This window comes from Rhea pennata, chromosome 8 (genome assembly GCF_028389875.1).
Source record: "Rhea pennata isolate bPtePen1 chromosome 8, bPtePen1.pri, whole genome shotgun sequence".
Classification (NCBI taxonomy): domain Eukaryota; kingdom Metazoa; phylum Chordata; class Aves; order Rheiformes; family Rheidae; genus Rhea; species Rhea pennata.
Genome location: NC_084670.1, coordinates 18,035,795 through 18,055,674, shown reverse-complemented (window position 1 = coordinate 18,055,674; position 19,880 = coordinate 18,035,795). Strand labels below are relative to the sequence as shown.

General features: G+C 36.7%; 1 protein-coding gene across 8 annotated transcripts in view; it reads left to right on the top strand.

The window, feature by feature from the left end:
- Positions 1 to 19,459, top strand: part of KYAT3 (kynurenine aminotransferase 3) — a 37,093-nt gene extending 17,634 nt beyond the window's left edge. For 7 of the 8 annotated variants that reach the window (XM_062581147.1, XM_062581148.1, XM_062581144.1 and 4 more), the window contains 11 exons: positions 246 to 390; positions 3,454 to 3,603; positions 4,969 to 5,055; positions 6,640 to 6,765; positions 6,848 to 6,968; positions 10,931 to 11,007; positions 12,054 to 12,143; positions 12,784 to 12,970; positions 14,009 to 14,079; positions 14,532 to 14,618; positions 16,064 to 19,459. In XM_062581147.1, the coding sequence (XP_062437131.1) occupies positions 246 to 390; positions 3,454 to 3,603; positions 4,969 to 5,055; positions 6,640 to 6,765; positions 6,848 to 6,968; positions 10,931 to 11,007; positions 12,054 to 12,143; positions 12,784 to 12,970; positions 14,009 to 14,079; positions 14,532 to 14,618; positions 16,064 to 16,126 (1,204 nt within the window). In that variant the 3' untranslated portion in view covers positions 16,127 to 19,459. The remainder of the gene's footprint in view (positions 1 to 245; positions 391 to 3,453; positions 3,604 to 4,968; positions 5,056 to 6,639; positions 6,766 to 6,847; positions 6,969 to 10,930; positions 11,008 to 12,053; positions 12,144 to 12,783; positions 12,971 to 14,008; positions 14,080 to 14,531; positions 14,619 to 16,063) is intronic. The other variant, XM_062581145.1, reaches the window with a different exon arrangement.
- Positions 19,460 to 19,880: the final 421 nt, after the last annotated feature.

Genomic DNA, 19,880 nt, shown 5'->3' with positions numbered 1-19,880 from the left:
ATCTGAACACAGTTTTGCTGGAAAGAAAGTTGTCGTGTGGATGTAGAAAATAAACCTTGTTTAGGTTCCCTCTGACTCCTGTGGTTGCTTAATATTGTCCTAGTGTCAATGTCAGCACTCTTTATTTGAAGCTGTTTCCCCTGCTCTGAATTTGGCAATCTGGAACACTTCTTCTTGCCTTTTAATGCTGATGATGGAAAAGATTTATCTTGTATGTCAAATTTAGAACTTTGTTTTCCCTTTAGGGTTGAACTTACAAAGGTGGCAGCAGATCCCTCAATTGTGAATCTTGGTCAAGGCCTTCCTGATATATCCCCTCCCAGCTATGTTAAAGAAGAGCTGGCAAAGGCAGCAGCAGTTGACAGATTGAACCAGTACACACGGAGTTCTGTAAGTACTGTGGAATTTGAGAACTCAAGCACAGTGGAAGTCTTACATTGTAGAAGAATCTAAGACTTTGCTTTAGATCAATTATATCCATAGTTCCTACTCTGAAATTTAGTTTCTTCAGTAGATTTAGCAGCTACTGACTAACATCCTCTATTTAGGGTTCTTTAAGGCAGAATCCTTCAGCAAGATCAATATGGTAGTGTGCCTGTAGAGTAGATTGTCACTGAAGATTGATACTAAGTCTATTCACAACACAAAGTATATAAATTGTACATTTACCTCTGATTTTGCTCAATATAAACATTAATCTGTGGGATCATAGTCTTTAATATCCTGTTTTGGGAGAATAACAAAGACTATTGCTCTGGTTTAGTATGACCACTTCCTCGTCCTATTTGGTTTGTCTTTCTCAAATTTTGTACTAAAGATAAACCATGTTGCCCAACTGAGAATGATGTGTCAGGTTTGCTACAAGATCCTAGAGAATCTGTTTAAATACAATCTAATATGTTTCTAGAGGACTGTGTTATGCAGCAACGAGTAGGAAGGCATTGTTGTGTAGACCTGGTAAACCAGTGACTGGGTAGGTAGTTATGGAGTTGTTGTTTGTGTATTTTGCCATAGCTTTTTGCCTGTTCTCTGAAATTTTGCATGCATGAGAACTGACATGGAACAGTGAGGGCCAGCAGCACCTGGAAGGACAGGGAGCTGAGTACACTAACACAGCTGGCAGGGCAGAGGCCTCACCAGCCAAGACCCAGTCCCATAGCACCTGAGCAAGGCAAACGGCAGGCCCAGAGATGGCAGCGAGATCAGCCCAGGCAAGTGTATGGTGATGAGGTCAAGCCAGGAAGTCAGTCTGCAGGTCAGGATAAGGCCTGATGACAGCAACCGAGGTCAAATACACTCCAGTGATCACCAGGCAGATCCATGGTTACAAGGCAGGTCCAAGGTCAAGTCCAGGAGTCAGTCCACAGGTCAAGGACTGCATCAGCACAGGCAAGCTGGAGACCAGCACTCTACAGTATAGCTCAAGCAGGGACTGATGGCCCCGAGTTGAGGCCAGCCAGGGCCAGTAAGACCTGTTAGTGCATTCAGGGTTCTGACAAGAGTGGAGAAAAAAAATCCTGACTGAGTGCAGTCTTATTACCATCCTACTTTGGGTTACTTTATAGAGAAGCTATAGCTTCTCTGCAAGATAAATGTATGTATAATTTGAAAGTATAAAACAATTGTTTAATGGCTGACACATGCACACAAAAGATAGCTGGGGTTTAATGAACTTCTAGACTAAACATTAGTATGTTCACCACCCCTAATAAGACACCTGAAAAGTCTTTGCTGGCCGTGCAGGCTTCACTGAGGAGAAGAGTGAGTCTCCACAGCTCCCTGCTCTGGAAGGGATCCTGTGTTGCTGATTTGCCATCGTCCCCAGAAATTGTCAGCACTAATGACACTGGGTGTTTTTTTTACTTTACAGTTTTATACCTTTCCATGTTGAGTTTTTGACTTCCTAACAATCCTCATCCCAATACTCATATATCTGTCTGTAATTTTACCTTTCTTATCTTTTTGGAGAGCTTCTTAAAGCTCTTTCTCACCATTTAACAATTTCCTTAGAAGTCTGGGCAATGTTATGGAGGAACTTTGGTGCAGGGAGAGAGGTTACAGAGGGCATTGCCTACAGTTTCTTCCAACAAATATCTGCTGACTGATTCACCCCCCCCCAATTTTCCTAATCATATGTATGTACAATTTTTCCAATGCATGCAATTATTCAGTTCTTCTGTTGCTTTGTTCCTTATTCCCAAACAGTTGGTAATTCTCATGATAATTATGAGCGTTTGCAGAAATATTATACTATTGATAGAAATTTTAGAGGAATTTTTACCAATACTCACATCTTCAACTTTTGAACTTCCTCTAAACCTTCTGCACTGGTAAGGTTTTTGAGCTATCCACAATATTTGTGGATAGCAAATATGGGAGGGAAAAATGTGTGTGGTGCACATCCATCTGATAACTGAGGCATTGTCTCAACTTCTGCAGCCCTTAGACTTCTCATTGACTGTACAGCTATGGCCTGTAGAATGACCTCGCGTGATTTGGGTGGTGCAACATTCCTGTGTAGTTGACACACTCATGGCAAGAGGTAGCTGTCATTTGAATCAACAGTGACTGGCAAGCTTTAATTTATGGTAATGTTTTTGTTTACAAAAGGGTTCAAAATTTTATGCCTTCAGTGTTCAATATTTTAGAGAAGGATTTTTGTTATAGCTGCATTTCTTTTCATTGAGCAGCTTTTTCTCTTTATATCAAATACCTAAAAAAAAGAAAAAAAATTCACAACAGGAAACCTGTAGTCTTCCTGAGTAAACAGAGCTGTGCCTTCTTATTTCCATACTGCATATGAGCTTTATTTCATAAATTCGTTTTCTTGTTCTTTGCAAAGAATACAGTAACCTTTGTGATCCTGTAGTGGACACAAATGGAAATGGTGCTCTGAGATTTGGGATATCATTATTTGAATTATCATTCTGCTCATAAGTGCTGTGTATCAGCAGTCCATAAACAGAATTGAAAGATTTCCCTTGTGCCAAAGAATTTTTAGTTGAGAGAAAGGGATATAAATGGAAACAGCTTCAGAGAGAGACATGGGCAGATAGGAAGGAGATTCTAAAGAGGGTGAGGATGAAGTGATGTGAAAGCATTTTCTCCTCTCCTTTTGTCCCTTGTTCCAGCTCTTTTTTTGGCTGCTTGGAGCTATCCTGAAATGTGATGATAAGACAGAAATTCAAAAGCATCAGAATTATAAGGAATTTCCTAGTAGAATTGCTGAAATTGAACCCACTTTTCCTCCCCAACATGCAAAAATTTCTTTAAAGCACACTACCTTTTAAAACCCACTAACACTGAAGGCCCATCTTGTATTTTTCTATTTTAAGATGTATTATTTTGATAGATGTGAAAAAATCAAACATGGGCCTTATGCATTGTCAGTAACACCTGGCTTCCTACCTAAAGAAGAACACATCAGTCACTTGCATTTCTTTGTTTTAACAGGGGCATCCATCGCTGGTGAAAGTCTTGTCTCAGGTGTATGAGAGAGTTTGTGGAAGGAAGATTGACCCTCTCACAGATATCTTGGTGACAGTGGGAGCTTTGGGATCTCTCTTTAATACAGTTCAGGCGTTAATTGAAGAGGGAGATGAAGTAAGTTTTTTATTAGAAATATTTACTTACAGAAATGAGAATTTGCCTATTTTTTTATTTGCGTTTTGTCAGGACTGCTTTTTGAACTCCATTAATTTGATTTGTTGCAGAAAGTAATTCAGACCTGTGTAAGTCTGTCTTTCAGTTTCAGAAGCTGTGGTCAGGAGGTGTTGGATGTCCTCCCTACCATTGATCAGCTAACAAACCCCTTCATACTTACAATACCTGTAGCAGTTTCTATGTCACTCTTACTGTTTGGTGACAGAACACTCCCTGAGTTCTTGTTTGAGAAAACTTGTGGGTTGTTGTTTGCAACAGAAAAATAAGTCTAGCACAAAGTATTTGTAGTGTTTAGATAACCATTGTAGATCAAGTATATTTTGGACTATTGCGTGGTAACAGCATAAGAGGGGAACAAGTATACATTTTTTAAAAAAGGATAATTTATTTACTGTATTAACTGTGATGATTCATTCCTTCACTGCTGATCTCTGCCTCTTTGCTAATGATATGAAAAGTCATTTTGGGGCGGATATTTCCTTAACTCTGCAGTGGACAAGAGGTTTTTCTTTTGTCATGCATTTTGCTTTCAGTCTTTTACTGGTTTCATTTTTGTAATACGTTCTCATCTGTATCTTCCCTTTCATCTCTGTTGCTCTGATATTCACTTTTTTATGGTTGTCTGCTATTGGCCTTTGTTTTTTTCATTTTCCTTTTACATAGGGCTAGCCTCTATAATTTTTTTTTAATGTGTCCTCTTTTCCTACATGAAAATTTTCTTCTGATAAACTTTTAAGTCTTTAGCTGTTCTTCTGGGACTTGTAGATACTTGGAAATACTGAACTAGTGGCTACTGCACATTCTCAGATCAAGTGTGTCCAGCTGTCATTGGACATGATAGGACAGTGTGCCCTAAATATGTGTATTAACTGCGTGAGAATAATACTGGAGGCTGCATAGTAGAACCAGTGTGTTCAGAACAAAACCTCACATCCTACGTAGCATGTGCATACTTATTTTCACCTGGAATTTCATGCATGGAATTAGGGCAGCCTGCTGTGGCTCAACCATTTGCCATTATTATCATTCATCTTTGCCTCCTTGTCCCTTCCCATCTGCCTGTACGATGAACCACTCCTACTATCATATGCTAAAAACTGTACTGTATAAGAACTGTATCTGTTGTCTAGAATGAGTAGTACTAGTCACTAGTGTGATGTTCTAACAGAAGGAACATTTGCAACGTTAGATCAGAATGGAGTGCAAGAAATACTACCAAATTATGTTACCAAAATAAATCTTAAAATATGATGGTATTGTGCACTGCAATTTCTTTGTTTCTGATACTGATGGTTATTATTTCAGGTAATAATAATAGAGCCATTTTTTGACTGTTATGAACCAATGGTAAAGATGGCGGGTGCAAAGCCTGTTTTTATCCCTTTGAGAAATGTGAGTAGCTTTTAAAAAATGTTTATCCTATAAAATTTCTCTTCTATACCTGATAAAGTTATATATGAACACCTTGTAGGAGATGCTCTTTTGTATAGTTTTTCATAATACACATTTATATTAAAATGAGATAAATTACTATAGTGTAAGTCTGAGGTGATAATAATCCAAAACATTACAGATAGAATATTTTATTAGTGTAGGAAAAGATAGGGCATTGTTTCTCATCTATTTTAATTTGTGCATTCTGAAAGCTGATCAAGATTGTTTTTTGGATGCAATCAGAGAAATGTTTTCATTGCAAATAAGGGAAGGGTGATCACATATCAGTGCAGTTTGTGTATCTGCTGTTCTTTAGAAGATTTGATTTCTGATTCATTCAGCAACTCCCATAATGACAGAATATCATTTCTTTTCCAAAATCTGCTTCCTAAGTTAGGAGCGATCATGCAGTAGACAGATGTACTAGAATTACTGATTGTCTATTGCTAAAAGAGAATAATTTTTGTATGGATTGATTTTTGAAGAATGACTTCACTGATAAATCTGTTAGCTGGCTGTTGTGAAAGGAGCAGAAAGCTTCAGTTCTTTGGAACAATCCAGGGTGGTGGGATCAGAGCAAGCACGTGTTGCTCTGCATGCTAGGGAAGCTGCTGTGCTGGCACGGTAGCAAAGAGAAGAGGCAGAGCTGACACCATCTGGTTGCTTGGTACCGCTGACATCATGCTGGAAGCTTGCAGGGATTGTTCTGGACACGGTGTTGATACTGTTGCTGTTGGCTTGGGTAACTGGCAGCCTTGCTTCCTGGCCAAGGGGCTCTTTGGGTTGGACTGTTGCATGAGCACCGTGAAATCAGAAGAACATGTCTCCAGGAATGCAGTGGGAGTAGGTGAGACTATTCTGGGTGCCCTTCTGCTAGGTTGCTTTGAATGTGATAGGATTCCTTCATGTATTCCTTTTGTTTCACACCCTTGTCTTGCAGTAACATGTGGGTGTCAGAAAGTTAGTACAGCCATGGTCTTTACTCTCTGCAGAAACTGACCCAAACTTCTGTCATCCTCATGTGATATCACAGAAACTCTAGAACCTTGAGTGGTTCAGATTTTTAACTCTTTGGCTATTTCCTTGTGGAAAGGAAAGGAGGAAGGGAAGACATGAAGTTCTGGTCCAGTGATGATCAATCCTTCTAGTCAAGCAGCACACACTTTTCTAGTGCCTGGGAAGACTTAATCCTTTGTTGTAATTAAACTAGACTTCCTGCATTACATGCTATGTGGTCAGTGTGTATGTAACCAGATCCTGGAAAACTAGCTACTCATGGCATATGTGATAAATAGTGTGAGGATAACCTTACCTATTCCTGGGGAAGCCCTAAGACAGACAGTAGCTAAGAGAGGACTGCTGCTGTCACTGGAATTTATCTTGTTCTTAGCTGGAAGCTCCTCTTGAGATAGCAGGGCAGACTGAAGAAGTTAACATATGTGGTTAGAGGACAGGATCTGAGGGGCCATTAAGTTGAGCATCTCTGTTTAGATTGTAACGTGTGTGGTATTCAAGTAATGCTTATGTTTATTCTTATTTTAGAAGAAAAATGATGGAAACTCTGCATCTAGTGCTGATTGGGTCTTAGATCCCAATGAACTTGCAAGCAAATTTAATTCCAAAACAAAAGCAATTATTCTGAATACCCCGCACAACCCTATAGGCAAGGTAAGAATCCTATTTTAACATTGCTGTAATTTCAGAGTATGCCTTGAATAATGTGATTAATACATTGACCCTTGCATCCCAGGTATTTACCAGAGAAGAGCTCCAGGTGATAGCTGATCTCTGTATTAAATATGATACCCTGTGCATCAGTGATGAGGTGTATGAATGGATGGTCTACAAAGGAAAAAAACACACTAAAATAGGTACTGATTTTTGTGGCATCTTAGCGGTGGATGTGAAATGGTGTCATAAACATGCCTCTCAGAAATAATGGTTGGTGCAAGAAGTTCAAAGTTAAAGCTTTGTATATTTTAAAATGGTTCAACTCTAACAAGAGGAGCTCTGCCCTTTTCTCAACAATATTTTAAAGAGTAAGGACAGAATTTCCAAAAGCTCTGAAGTGACTTAGGAGCAGACATCCATAGAAACCAGTAGGACTGATACTCATAAATCAGTTATGATCAATTGAATAATATTCAATTACTTTGTTGCCATGACAAGTTTAGCTGCTGTTCATGTATGTATGCTGGACCGTGCTTTGCTACAGAACTAATAAAAGAACGGGAGTTAAACCAGAGATAATCAAGGAGGGAAATGTGTAATGAGGAAACGCCATTATTTTTGCTCCACTCAAAAAAAATGAAAAGGGGTATAAAGTGAAAGATTGTGGAGAGATAGTGCACTAACGTTGTCCAAGATATAGAGACGATGTTAAAGTAATGGACATTGCAATTGATGAGTCCCTCTGTGGGCAGTGTGAAAGTATTATAAAGTCAGTATTGTTGTAAGGCTAAAGCACCATCGCAAGGACAAGCCAGAAAACCAATCATGCTGTAGTGTCCGTGACCCTCGTATTGTTTTACCTCTTAATGCCTTATCCAGGTTCCACTGCAGTTAATGGAATTACTCCCATTGATCCAGAAGGGTGGATTCTTCCTAACTTCCTTCCCCATCCTGCGAACACGTGCCATGTTAGTGCAGTGTATGTAACACATATCCTACATATGTGGCACTGTAGCTACATGTGCTACAGTAAAGCGTATGTGTAAAAGTTTATACAGTTGGGGTCTTAGTTGGGATCTGTTGATGTATTTGAGCTGACTGAAGTACAAGACTTCTTTCTTACATGTGCAGACATTTCACTTCTGAAGGCATCATCTTGCATGAACTATCTTTTAAGAAATACTTATGGTCATAATGAGGCAGATAGCAGTGTACAACAGAGCCATCTAGTTGAGATTAAACAATAAAATCAAAAGGGATAAATATGACTTAGCTTTTTTTCCTGTCTAGGCCACTGATCGAATGCTGAGTAACTTTGTTGCTCAGCTTCAACTCCCTATCTCTATAATGACAATAAAAGAAACTCTTCATTAGTGAGGGCTATAGTGGAAGTGTCACTGTAAAAACTTTCTTATAAATAATAACAAGCAAATTGTATCTAAATGGCTTGGAATGCTTACTCAGTCAGCTACATAATGCTGATCATCAGCTGCAGTACAGATTGTAGTGACCATGTGCAGGCTCTGAGTCTGTTGGAAGTGCCCTAATTTCACAGATGATGTGGTGGCTTGATAGTGATTCCCTCCACAAGACCTTCAGACGTGGAGGAAAGGGCACATTTTGGATACGTTCATGTAATAGAAAGTGATCTGTGTCAGGCTATCCCAACAAGTTACCACAGTAGCTGATTATGGGTGCCTTACCTTCTTCCAATTACAAAGTAAAATGAGTTAGCTTAAAGCTTTCTTCATGGGCTTAACAGGTGGTTCATACAAATAGCTTTCCTCAGAACCAAAATGTCTGTGAGTGGTTTAAGGTAATTTGTTTTCCTTTGCAATTGGGAACAGGCCTGAACACTCATGTTGTCAGTTAAACTTTGTCTCAGTGGGCAGCTGGTGAGTTCTTAAGATAAATTTGTCATTAATATCAATGTTATCATTTTAATGCTTTAAACCAAATCATTTCCAATTGAGCAAAAGGCATTCTGTAGTTTAGCATAGAATGGAAACCCCCCCCCCCACACACACACACACTTTTGATGATAATGCAAGCTAAAGCTTGGATAGTTAGGCAGCTGGGTTTAGGAACATACTCTCTAATAGACCCTGTAAAATTATCTTTAAATTTGTTGTTAAAATGACCATAAAACTTTCAGGGTAGAACTGTAAACAATAATATTATTTCAGTAAAAGAAATAAGATCTACTCTTGTTAACATTTATTTCTTAGATTTTGTAAGTTTACATGAGGATAACACAAGAAAAAATGAAGATATTTCATGATTTAGAAGCTCCAGTGTTTCTATATTAACCTTGATGTATTCCATCAAATGCAGTGGCATCTCTTTTGTGAGAGATCCAAAATGGATATTGCATCAATTTGCAGTGTGATGGTAGTTCTTTAATATCATTTAGCAGCGATTGCAGATCATAAAATCAGCATAGTCTCTGCTGTCACTGAGGTAGTTTTCTCTAGTGTAAAATGCTTCATCATGTCTCTCATTTGACTTCTGTAAAACTGTAAAGCTCCTCTAAGTAATGATTAAAGTTGCGCTGGCACATTTAAAGATCACGTGTTATATCTGAGGATTCTGAACAAACATCCCAGCAAGCTGAGTGCCAGCCCTGCTTAACAGGCTTATATGTTAACAGATTTTGTTAGTTTGTTAGTTTTTAAATTCTGGTCAGAGTTGATTATATAAGCATTTCCCTATCTATTTAAAACTTAATGCTTGCAAAAGGGATGGAGCTACCTTTTCCCCTGCACCATTCTGCTGCTGCTATCGTTTGAAATGCTTTTGCGTTCTGTCTCCAAGGCTGAATTCCTATGACTGTGTGGCAAAACAGTCTTGCTAGAGGGCATTCGCTTTGAAATTCAATTCTTTTTACAGTCTATGAGAACTAGTTTGGTTGACTTTAGGAAGTTGTGTATAAATATTCTTGACTTAGCTAACTAGAAGATGCATGTGTTCGAAGTACCTTTTTGTTTTCAAGGTCACCAGGCAGTTGAGTGAATATGGGTGGGCTAAGAGGAACGTGAGTCTTTTCTGCTAAATATTTTGTTTCTCTTCTTGGCAAGTGTGTTCAACGAAATACAATACATGTTTTCAAATAAGTGCAACAATTTGTGTCTAATGCAGATAACTGCTACAAAAACTTCCTTGTGAAAGGTAGTGTTTTTGCCTAGAATACCTTTGTCCCATTCTTCTGGAATACCTTTGTCCCATGGTCTCCCTAGAGAGAGGATTTAACATTTGAGAGATTCATTGGTAACGGTTCTAGTATACAAATGTGGTAGAACCGAGTGCTGTTGACCACTTTTATTGCTGTAACTTTATGACCTCATCTAACTTTGTGTGTCTAGTTTAATCTGTTTCTTTCAAAAATTAATTTTGTTAAAGAATCCAACCAGAGCTTCCATGAAGCAGTGTACAGAAAAAAACCCCTGCAACTGCATGAAGAGGCCTTTGCTCTGTCATCTCCACTGAAAGGAAACAAAGATTTTTGTTTGCTAGCAGATACAAACACAGAGACAGGCCTCCATGTGTCCTTCAGTCCTTGCAGATAGTTGCTTTTATTACTTGAAAATGCTATGCCTGTTCAAATTATATAACAGAACTTATTATCTTTGTTCTACCTGCTTGTTTTCTGTTTGTTGTGGCATTAGGTGCTGGGTTAGAGATCTTCGTAATTCTTTTTCTGATTTCTGAAACATCCAGTGACACAGAATTGTTTGCTGGACAATTCTATTAAAATGACTGGCAGTGACTGAATTAATGTTGTATGTGGTGCTTATTATCAGGCACCAGAAATAACACTATATTGAGATGAAGGGTAGCCACTTCTCAGATCATTATCTTTCTCATGAAAAATTGCGTATCTTAGTTGAGGATAACTACCATGTACTTTTCACTGACTGTGCCTTTTCTTATTTTCTACCTTTTCTCTCTCCTTTCATTAATTCTCACCTTATTTTCATGCCAAAATACCTTGGCCTATATATTCCTTCTCATTTGTTACAGTTACAATTTTAGAATATTCTCACTGCTTGCTTATGCTGCACTGCTATATCAGGATACTGCAGTTCTTTGGGGTAGTACAGTTTTTCTAATTACGTGGAATAGTGAGTACACTTGTAACCAATTAATTTTAATTTATTTACAGCTACTTTGCCAGGTATGTGGGAAAGAACAGTAACTATAGGAAGTGCTGGAAAAACATACAGTGTAACTGGCTGGAAGGTAAGAAGAATGAATGCAAGAGTTTTGTTATATAAATAACAGAATGCATTCTATCACACTTAAAAAAAATCACTATTTTTGTGGCCTGTCTTTTGAAAGCTTCTGTCAAATCTATGTCTCTCAAAAACTGAAGATAATATTCAGTTGGAACAACAGTCTATTTTGAAGATCCATATTTTAACCATCTTCTTACTGCTTTATAAATAAGCTGTTATGAGAAAAAATATGAAAAATTATCAACACCATCTGATTTGTTCAAAAACAGTCAAGATTCTAGGAGAAGACATGGGTATTATCATATTTTAACTTTGCAGTTTTGTGGTGATATTTCCAGTTTGTGATAATGGTTGTTTTAATTATATTATTAAAATAACTATCTGATTATTTCCATAAATCATTTAGTTAACTGTGTAACAGACTGTTATTGTACACTCAAGTATTTTATCTCACAAAAACTGTGTGATAAATTGTAATGCTACATTTCAGAATGGCCTAAATCTGCAAAATCTTTAATAATAATTTACTTGACTTTAAAATACGTTTTAGAAACCAAACGTAACCATTTAACCATTTGGCTGCTAAATTCTTTGTCATTTTTGTTCAGACTGAACCATGACATGCTGTATCTGAGTTTGATTCGGTATAAATTCTGTTTGATTCAGTGACAAGCTGTTGGTTTGTGCTCAGAATAGCTTTTGCCCATGAGCCTATGATATGGAAAGATTCTAAAATAATTAGGGACAATATTCCTAATAAGTGCTTGGTTTGATTTCTAATCCGTGTTGTAAAAAGAGTTAGTTTTCTCAGTACCCTTTGAGAGAAGGGGATGAGTGAAATTTTAACTGTTGTCTCGTATCTAGAATTTCTTAATGGTATCACTCGGCAACCTTGTGTAAACCAGCTCTTTACTGAATTATTTATTGAAACAAATTGACTTCCAATTCTTAAAATAGAAAACATTGAGAGATCTGCTAACTTTAATATATTCGTTAATTCCAAATAACACCATTGCTTTAAGTATAACATATGCATGTTTTCTCCCTTAGCTTGGTTGGTCTATTGGCCCTCCACATCTGATAAAGCATTTGCAAGTTGTTCAGCAAAATACACTGTATACTTGTGCAACTCCATTACAGGTAGGTACAGATGGAGCAGAGGAGATAATTTTTGTATAGCACCTGGCATAAACCTGTAGGCATTACCATGATAAAATGCTTACCGTAACAATGAATTTTGAGCTGTCAAAATATATATTCTGGGGTACTGGAAGAGAAGACAAATTTGATCATCTGACCAAACATTTAGAAAAAAGACCAGTCTTGCGTCTTCATTCATCTATGAACTGTTCCTTGCATGAAACATGGCAATATTAGCGGTTTCCTAGGAAATATAAATAAAGGTGATTGCAATAAGGTTTTGGGTTGCTGAAAATTATTTTTATCAACTAGATCACAAATTATTTACTAGTACTCTATGATATATTATTACTAATAGTTAAAACTAAGCTTAGCTCTATTTAGATTGTAGACTCTTGTGGCAAGGACTGTCACTTCTGTGTTTGATTAGGACCTAGCAAATAATAGGGCACTTTCGGTATTACTACAGCACAAAGTAAACAAACAATTAGACATTTGGCTATAGCCTGTCTAATTTAATGTGCTGATTTTCTTAATGAGAGACAGATCAAGGCAAAATCCACATGATTTCATTAGGAGGCGCCAGAGTATCCATGGGTGTACTGAGTGTACATGAGCATTTTGAACATTGTATTTGCAGGAGGCTTTGGCACAAGCTTTTTGGACAGACTATAAACGCATGGATGACCCAGACTGCTATTTTAACTCACTGTCTCGAGAGCTGGAAGGCAAGCGTGATCGGATGGCTCAGCTATTTCAAGAAGCTGGACTGAAGCCTCTCATTCCAGATGGAGGATACTTTATGATTGTTGATATTTCTACCTTAAGTTAGTAAAAAAAGTTTATTAAACGGGATGGAAAGCAAATATTAAGATGAAAATGCAACTTTCATTTTAAACTATGTTCTCATTTCATTTTCTTATAACATTGTCAGAAGTACTAATTGGGACTGAAATTTTCTGTGTGGCCTTAGCTTGGAGGTAGATTTTATAAGCTTCATCAAAACCTTCGTGATTCTAACTACTGTCCTTGTTTTACAAAGCTTTTGCAAGGTTTCGGAGATGTGCAAATAAGAAAGGTAAAGGAGATTGTGAAAATATTTCTAGTTTTGCAAATTCTTTGATTATGAAAACATTTGGGAGACAGGCGTCTGGCTTAATATCCTGGGTTTGTACCATTTGCACTTTCACTTTTCTTTCTTTTTTTTCCCCTTAATCTGAAGTCATATGTTGAACTGTCTTTAAGGCGTTACGATTTTTAAACATTGTTAGATCCCACCAAAATTTACAAATCTCTTTGGAAATTCAGACTGTGGTAACTCTGGAGGAAGAATTCCATCAGAGGAATGGTTTCTTCTTGGATATTTTTCACTGACTGATTTTAATGTCACTTATCGTTCACATAAAAATGTTTAAACAAAGCTGAGCCTGACAATGCTATCATGATGTCAGAAAACTGTAGATGCTCCCGTTTTACAGATGCTCCCGTTTTACAGATGGGAGAATTGCAGCAGTAGCAGTGATTATTGCTGTCCATGTTGTGCGAAAAGGACACCCTTCAGCACTCTCCAACTCCAGGTCCCTTAATCATCCAGACTTGTTGACATCTAGGAGTATTACATTGTTTTCTTCCAAGCTATATCTCTGATTTTGCTTTTTATGGAGAGCAAGCGCTCAGATCAGAGTGAGAAAGATGCACATCTGTTGGCCTGGTTTAATCTTTATAACATATTTTTAATAATTTTTTTTTAACAAAAGCATATGTCTTTGTTCTTAATATTCACTATAATAAAGTGTTGTTAGTGAATGCCTTCGCACTAGAGGGGAAAAAAACAAACATGTTTGTTTTCTATTTAATTTTTTTAGATGTGGATCTCTCTGATGTAGAGAATCAACCTTATGATTATAAATTCATCAAATGGATGATAACATATAAGGTATGGTGTCTTAGTCATACTCTAAAGTTTTAGAAATGCTTGCCTACTGGAAGCAACAGAAGTGTAACTGTACTTATTAAATAATGTAGTAGAGATACTACATTCAAAATATTGTTTGCTGTTTATGCAACCTGCTGGAAATGCTGTGGCTAAAATATTGCTGAGTATGCTGAAAAGGTACTCTGTAGGTTTGTGTTAACTTTTGTTAACAGCTTTTGTTCTTTCTGCATACTTAAATGCTAGTTGTAGACAAGTACCTTTGAACTGTTTTGTCTAAGAAAAGTGACTTGAATTTAGTTAAGCATAGCTTTGCATGCAAAATCCAACCTAGTCTTTCACTTGAATGTAGGGAGAGTGAGTTCTGGAAAATGGAATGGTAAAATCATCATATTTGAAGCTGATTTTTTTTTAATCTGTGTATAATAAACAAATATTTCTATTTTATTCTTCAGAAACTTTCAGCAATTCCTCTTTCAATATTCTGTGGTCCTGAGACAAAAGCGCAATTTGAAAAATATATACGTTTTTGCTTCATTAAGGTAAACTTGTGTCCTAGAAACATTAATTGATTTTTATTTTTTGAATATAAAAATCTGCAATAGGCAGCTTGTTACATTTTTTCCCAGGATCTCCTGAGTTTTATAATTTTAACTGCAGAAAGTTAGCTTGGTGTAAAATTCAATATAAGTAGCTTCAAGTATCTTTTTGCTGAGGGACTGCAAGTCCTAATTGTGGGTGACATGGTTAAGAAGGGCAACAGGAGGAAAACAACTGGGTTAGTAAGCCTTTTTTAGTTTGTTCTGTTGATTTAAAAACATTCTTGGCCAGTGGTGACAATGAGAGTGGATGACACAGATATCTCATGATAGCTATTAAGATGACTTCTATAATCCACGATAAGGAATAATTTTTTATAGCAGTGAGGTATACCTCATGTCCCGTCAGTTTCAGACAACAAAACAAATCATTAAATAGGTGAGCTTCACGTTTAGCTCACTTATCTGAAAATAAGCAATGTTTTAAATAAGCTCCAAATCACAAAAGAAAATAAAGACACAAAAAATCTTGTGCCTTTTTTTCAAAGAGGACAGAATTGCCAAATAGTGAGCTAGCTGACTCTTGTCATTTTGTGAGCACCTCCTTTTCCCATATTGTTCTTCCTCCTGTTTACGCATTTATTGAGTCTGTTTTTGAAAGTACCAAAAAATTTTAGGGGCAGGTACATAAACTTTGGTAAACCTGCTTCCCTAAGATCGTACTCTTACTGTTCTGTCACAGAGTCGTCATAATGGTACATGTGCCAGCCCCTTAACTGTTCCATGTACAGGTCAGAGCCTTAGCTCGGACCACTAATGAAGGGGAGTTTCTGCTTGTGTTATTAAGTTCTTATGATGAGGTGTAAAGGTTATAATATAAACTGAGTCAATAACAACCAGGATGAAACCTGCTAATTGTAGACATGCCTTGCCCATGAGCTCTAATCGTGCCAAGTTAAGGCTACTTGTATGACTAACCAGTTTTAGCCAAGCCACAGAATTGGCCAGGGGATAGGTCACCCATATTTAGAGGGATTGTGTTTAAACAGTTCACAGCATAGCTTTGTTGTATGGAGATTTAAAAAATCCTAACTAAAGATTACCAAACTATGCATAGCCTAGTGTAGAACAGCCAAGATTATTACTGCATAACTGCCAGACATTTATGTAAAAAGTGTCCACTACCATTAAATTTGATAATGTGAATGCTGAGGAAATTCTTTTTAACAAATACACCCAAAAAAAATATTTGCAAGGTATTAACATTGAATTCTTTGTGTTGTCTAGATTTGTAGCTATAACTGTTAAAGGAAAACTGACTGTTTGGGGTATTTACATGATGCAAACGAAAACTGCCAAATACTGATTTCAGATGTTATAATCATGACTGCTACTCTGTTTTCAAGAACTCTCTACTTACAATAAGAGTGATATTCCTTGTTTTGCAGAAAGACAGCACACTAGATGCAGCTGAAGCGATCCTGAAGAACTGGAATAAACAGATAGCTTGATAGCTATACATATGTTTTTTATCAACTCTTCACTGATATAATTGTCTTACACTAGGGCTTTTTATTGCAGATTTAAGAACAAATTACTTAGTACAGAATTAATTTGACATTGTAATAATTTGGTGCTGCCACCTGCTGAGGAGTTAAAACAATGATTTACTCAATGTGTGTAATGCGATTCAGAGGTTATTTTCAGTTTTTTTCAAATTCATTGACCTTTTTCCAAAGTAATCTACAGGCTCCACATCTCTTGCTGAAAAACAAAGATTTCTAGGATTCTGGGTAAAATAAGTGCATTATATAGGTATTTTAAGGCTGACAAGAAAAAAAGGGAGGGGGTTTTGGTGTGAGATACTATAGAAACTAGGAGTAAGATTTAAACATTGTGCCTTATAAGACCTAACAGTCAGCAGTGCAGGAAAACTAAGGCATGCTTCAGAATAGATAATTGCATTGACTTCTACCATGATTATTTCAAGCTCAATGGATAAGGAATTATTTCAGAAGAGATCAATGTGGAGAAATCCTTTTCAGTTGCCTCTTCCTTGAGCTGTCTCTGTGATCTTCTCATCTGTGGATGGTTTTCCCACCAGCAGGGCAATCAAGATAGGTTGCCTTTTAAGGGTATATGTTGTATTCTCCATGTTTTTTCATTCTCCCACAGACCCTCTGACAAAAAGTTGGAACAAATTCAGTACCTAATTCTGCAAATATCTTACTCATTCTGTAGTCATATAGCTGGAGTCTAATTGAGTTCTATCAGTCTGTGATCATGACCAGGACCTAAAAAAGAAATTATATGGGAACTAGATTGGGATAGCAGCTGTTAAGCTGCCTAAAGATGTCAGTACTACTTCTTGGTCTTGATTTTTCGGGAATCCAGTGTCTGGGACTTCTGTTGTCTGTTTAGCTGTCCCACACTGCCATCCCCCAAACCTCACCAGAAAAAAAGTTGCTTAGTATTTTCAGGGTAGGTATAATCTCTGTGTAGAAAAATCAAATTGATAATTAAAATAACTTAACTGAAATTCCCTCAGGGATTTCATAGAAAAATTCCTAACTAAATCCTCAGAATTTCCAGGAGTAACTATTGTTATAAAACAGTAAAATTCTCTGAAATATGCACTGTATTTTGCACAGTCTTTAAAATGTCTTTGTGTAAATTGCACCTGGAAGTTGTGCTGTTGCAGGAGCTAGAGGGCATTGTGACAGTCCGTTGAGCTGAGTGATCACTTGGGCAAGGGGAATGCTTCTGTTTGTAACATGTATAAACAACTGGTTTATTTTGAAATGATTCTGCAAGTGTTCCATTCCAAAGGCCTGTTGGAGTAGGAAAAGTACACTAAGGCACCTGCCTCTTTCATTGCAAACTGAATTCTCATAAAATTAAAAAAATCTTTGCTAACATAAATACATGTTTGAAACAGGCTTCTGTAAAATGTTTTTAGATGTGATAATCTGAATCAGAACTTCCTAATGTCTTAGCCTCTTAAATGATACAAAATAATAAAATATTTGGTATTTAGCTTCCTGTCCTTGAATCGATTGTCTCTCAATACAGTTAAACCTTATGCAAGTAAATATAATTTTCATCATTATAACTTAAAAGGGAGTTTCAAATATAATTGCACCATGCTTCTCTTGAAAACAGTAGCTACAGAGCACAATCCACTGAATATTTTTTAAAATCCTAATATTTCTACAATTTAAGATTTCCCTGAAATAGCAGTTTGTTAGCATGTGAGCATACGTGTAATTGGGTGATGTGTTCTCACAGTAGCTGTAAAGTGATAAAGTTTCTCCGTTCACCTCTCTTTACAATGCCTTCGTTGTCTCATAAAGAAGTCTCATTTCTTCATAAAGACTTGCTTTAACACTAAGGTTACTGTTAATACTATTGCTTATGTTACCGTCATTGGCAAATGGAACACCCTGTATAAAGTCAGTCTATGCATGAAAGAAAAGCTATATGCAGAGTTGAAAGTGAAACTATAAAAATATAGCAAAATATCTGTTTTTCCATTGTTACATTCTACTGCATTTTAAATACCTCATTCTAGCACACAGCTAATTCACATGGTAAGGCATTGAATCTGATGAGACACACAGGTGGCCTGTGTTTAAAGATAGCTCTGCATAGGTCCAGAGCCCTACTGATGTTACAGGACCTACTTCACTTAGTTTAAATTTCTTTTTGCCTATTTTATCCAGCTGCTGTAGTGTGCTAATCTTTTTGTTTCATCAAATAACTGAAACCATAAAATGCAGCATGGAGATAAATTGACATACCAAGCATAATTCAGCTGCCTTGGCTGTTTACTGTTTCCTTCATTTGCTCCTTTGAAGCATTTGACTGACATCTGCTATTTTACCAAAATGAATGTTGGCTAAATCAACAAAAGATTACAAAGGATCTTTAGACATATGAGTAAGACTGATCACTTGTTTTCATTAATGTACTGTGCATCGTGTTCATGAACGCGTCTGTGTATCCCATTGCACTATATTGTTGGAATGATGCTGATAATATTTGTAATGTAAGAATTGCAATTGAACTATCTATTTTTATCACTGACAGTAGCCCTCATGAGATACTTCAGATAAAATTGTAAAAAATGCCAGAATAAGCAGCTAAAAGCTAAGTTTTGAAATAGGATTGTTCTTGTAACTATAGTGATGGGAAAGAACAAGTACAGCTAAGGACAGCAAGGTGAACTTTCTGTAAGTTACTAAAATGATCTGTTGTTGACAGAGACTTTATAGTAGTATTCCCATCTGCTACATCAACCACTTTTTTGGCTGCTTGTGGACAGAGAACTTGAAAAATTGCTGCAGACAGAGAATAAAGAAATGGTGAGATATGATCTGTCATACTTTTTGCAATATTGCTGAAAATGATTGTCTTTCTGGGCTGGAAATTAAACCCTTTCAATTCTAGTCAATGAGAAACAGGGTCAGGAGGGACCCACTGCTGACAGTGATCGTCAGCAGAAGATCTTTTTTGTAGAATAGATTATATGAGAAGCCAGGACAAATGTGGAAAGCTTCTTGGGACTGATGTGGCAGTGCTGATGTGGCACATCTGTTGCAGATACAGCTATGCACATATTTCAGAGGTTATGGGGAAACTTTTTTAATATAGCAAGCTGTGTTCACATTGACAGAATAATTTTTTTCATTACCGTTTTAGTTTTATTGAGCACTGTGGAAAAGTCATTGCAATTGGAAAAAGAGAAACTGTGTTTTAGTGTCTGTATATTCTAATAATTCAGCTTCCTTTTATTCCTAAAGCAAGGGTTTTTGAAATAAAAGGAATTTGTTTGCAAGTTTAAACTAGTCTGTTTTGAACTTGTGCAAGCACAATATTTAAATTCAGCACACTGCATTTCAGTCCAGTGTAGGTCTGAACAGGAACATTTTGGAAAGAAAAACATGCAGTCCATTTAAAATGAGAAATGAAAGGGCTTGTTTTGTTGCAGTTGTGGTTTAGAATCTTTATTTTTCTCTGTATTGAAACAGCTGATTTTCAAAATACTAATATTCAGTGGTGTATCAAGACTTTAATTTGGTAGGTCATTTAAATTAATTTTGAAAACAAGCTTCTGGAGGTATTAGCTGCTCATGTTCTCTAAGTTATCGAGAGTATACTGAAAATCTGAAGACTGCAGCTTTTATATTATGAATTTATAATTTATAATAATTTGGTTATTATAGAAAAAATATATTTTGTTAATTAAAAAAACCCTTCCTTTGG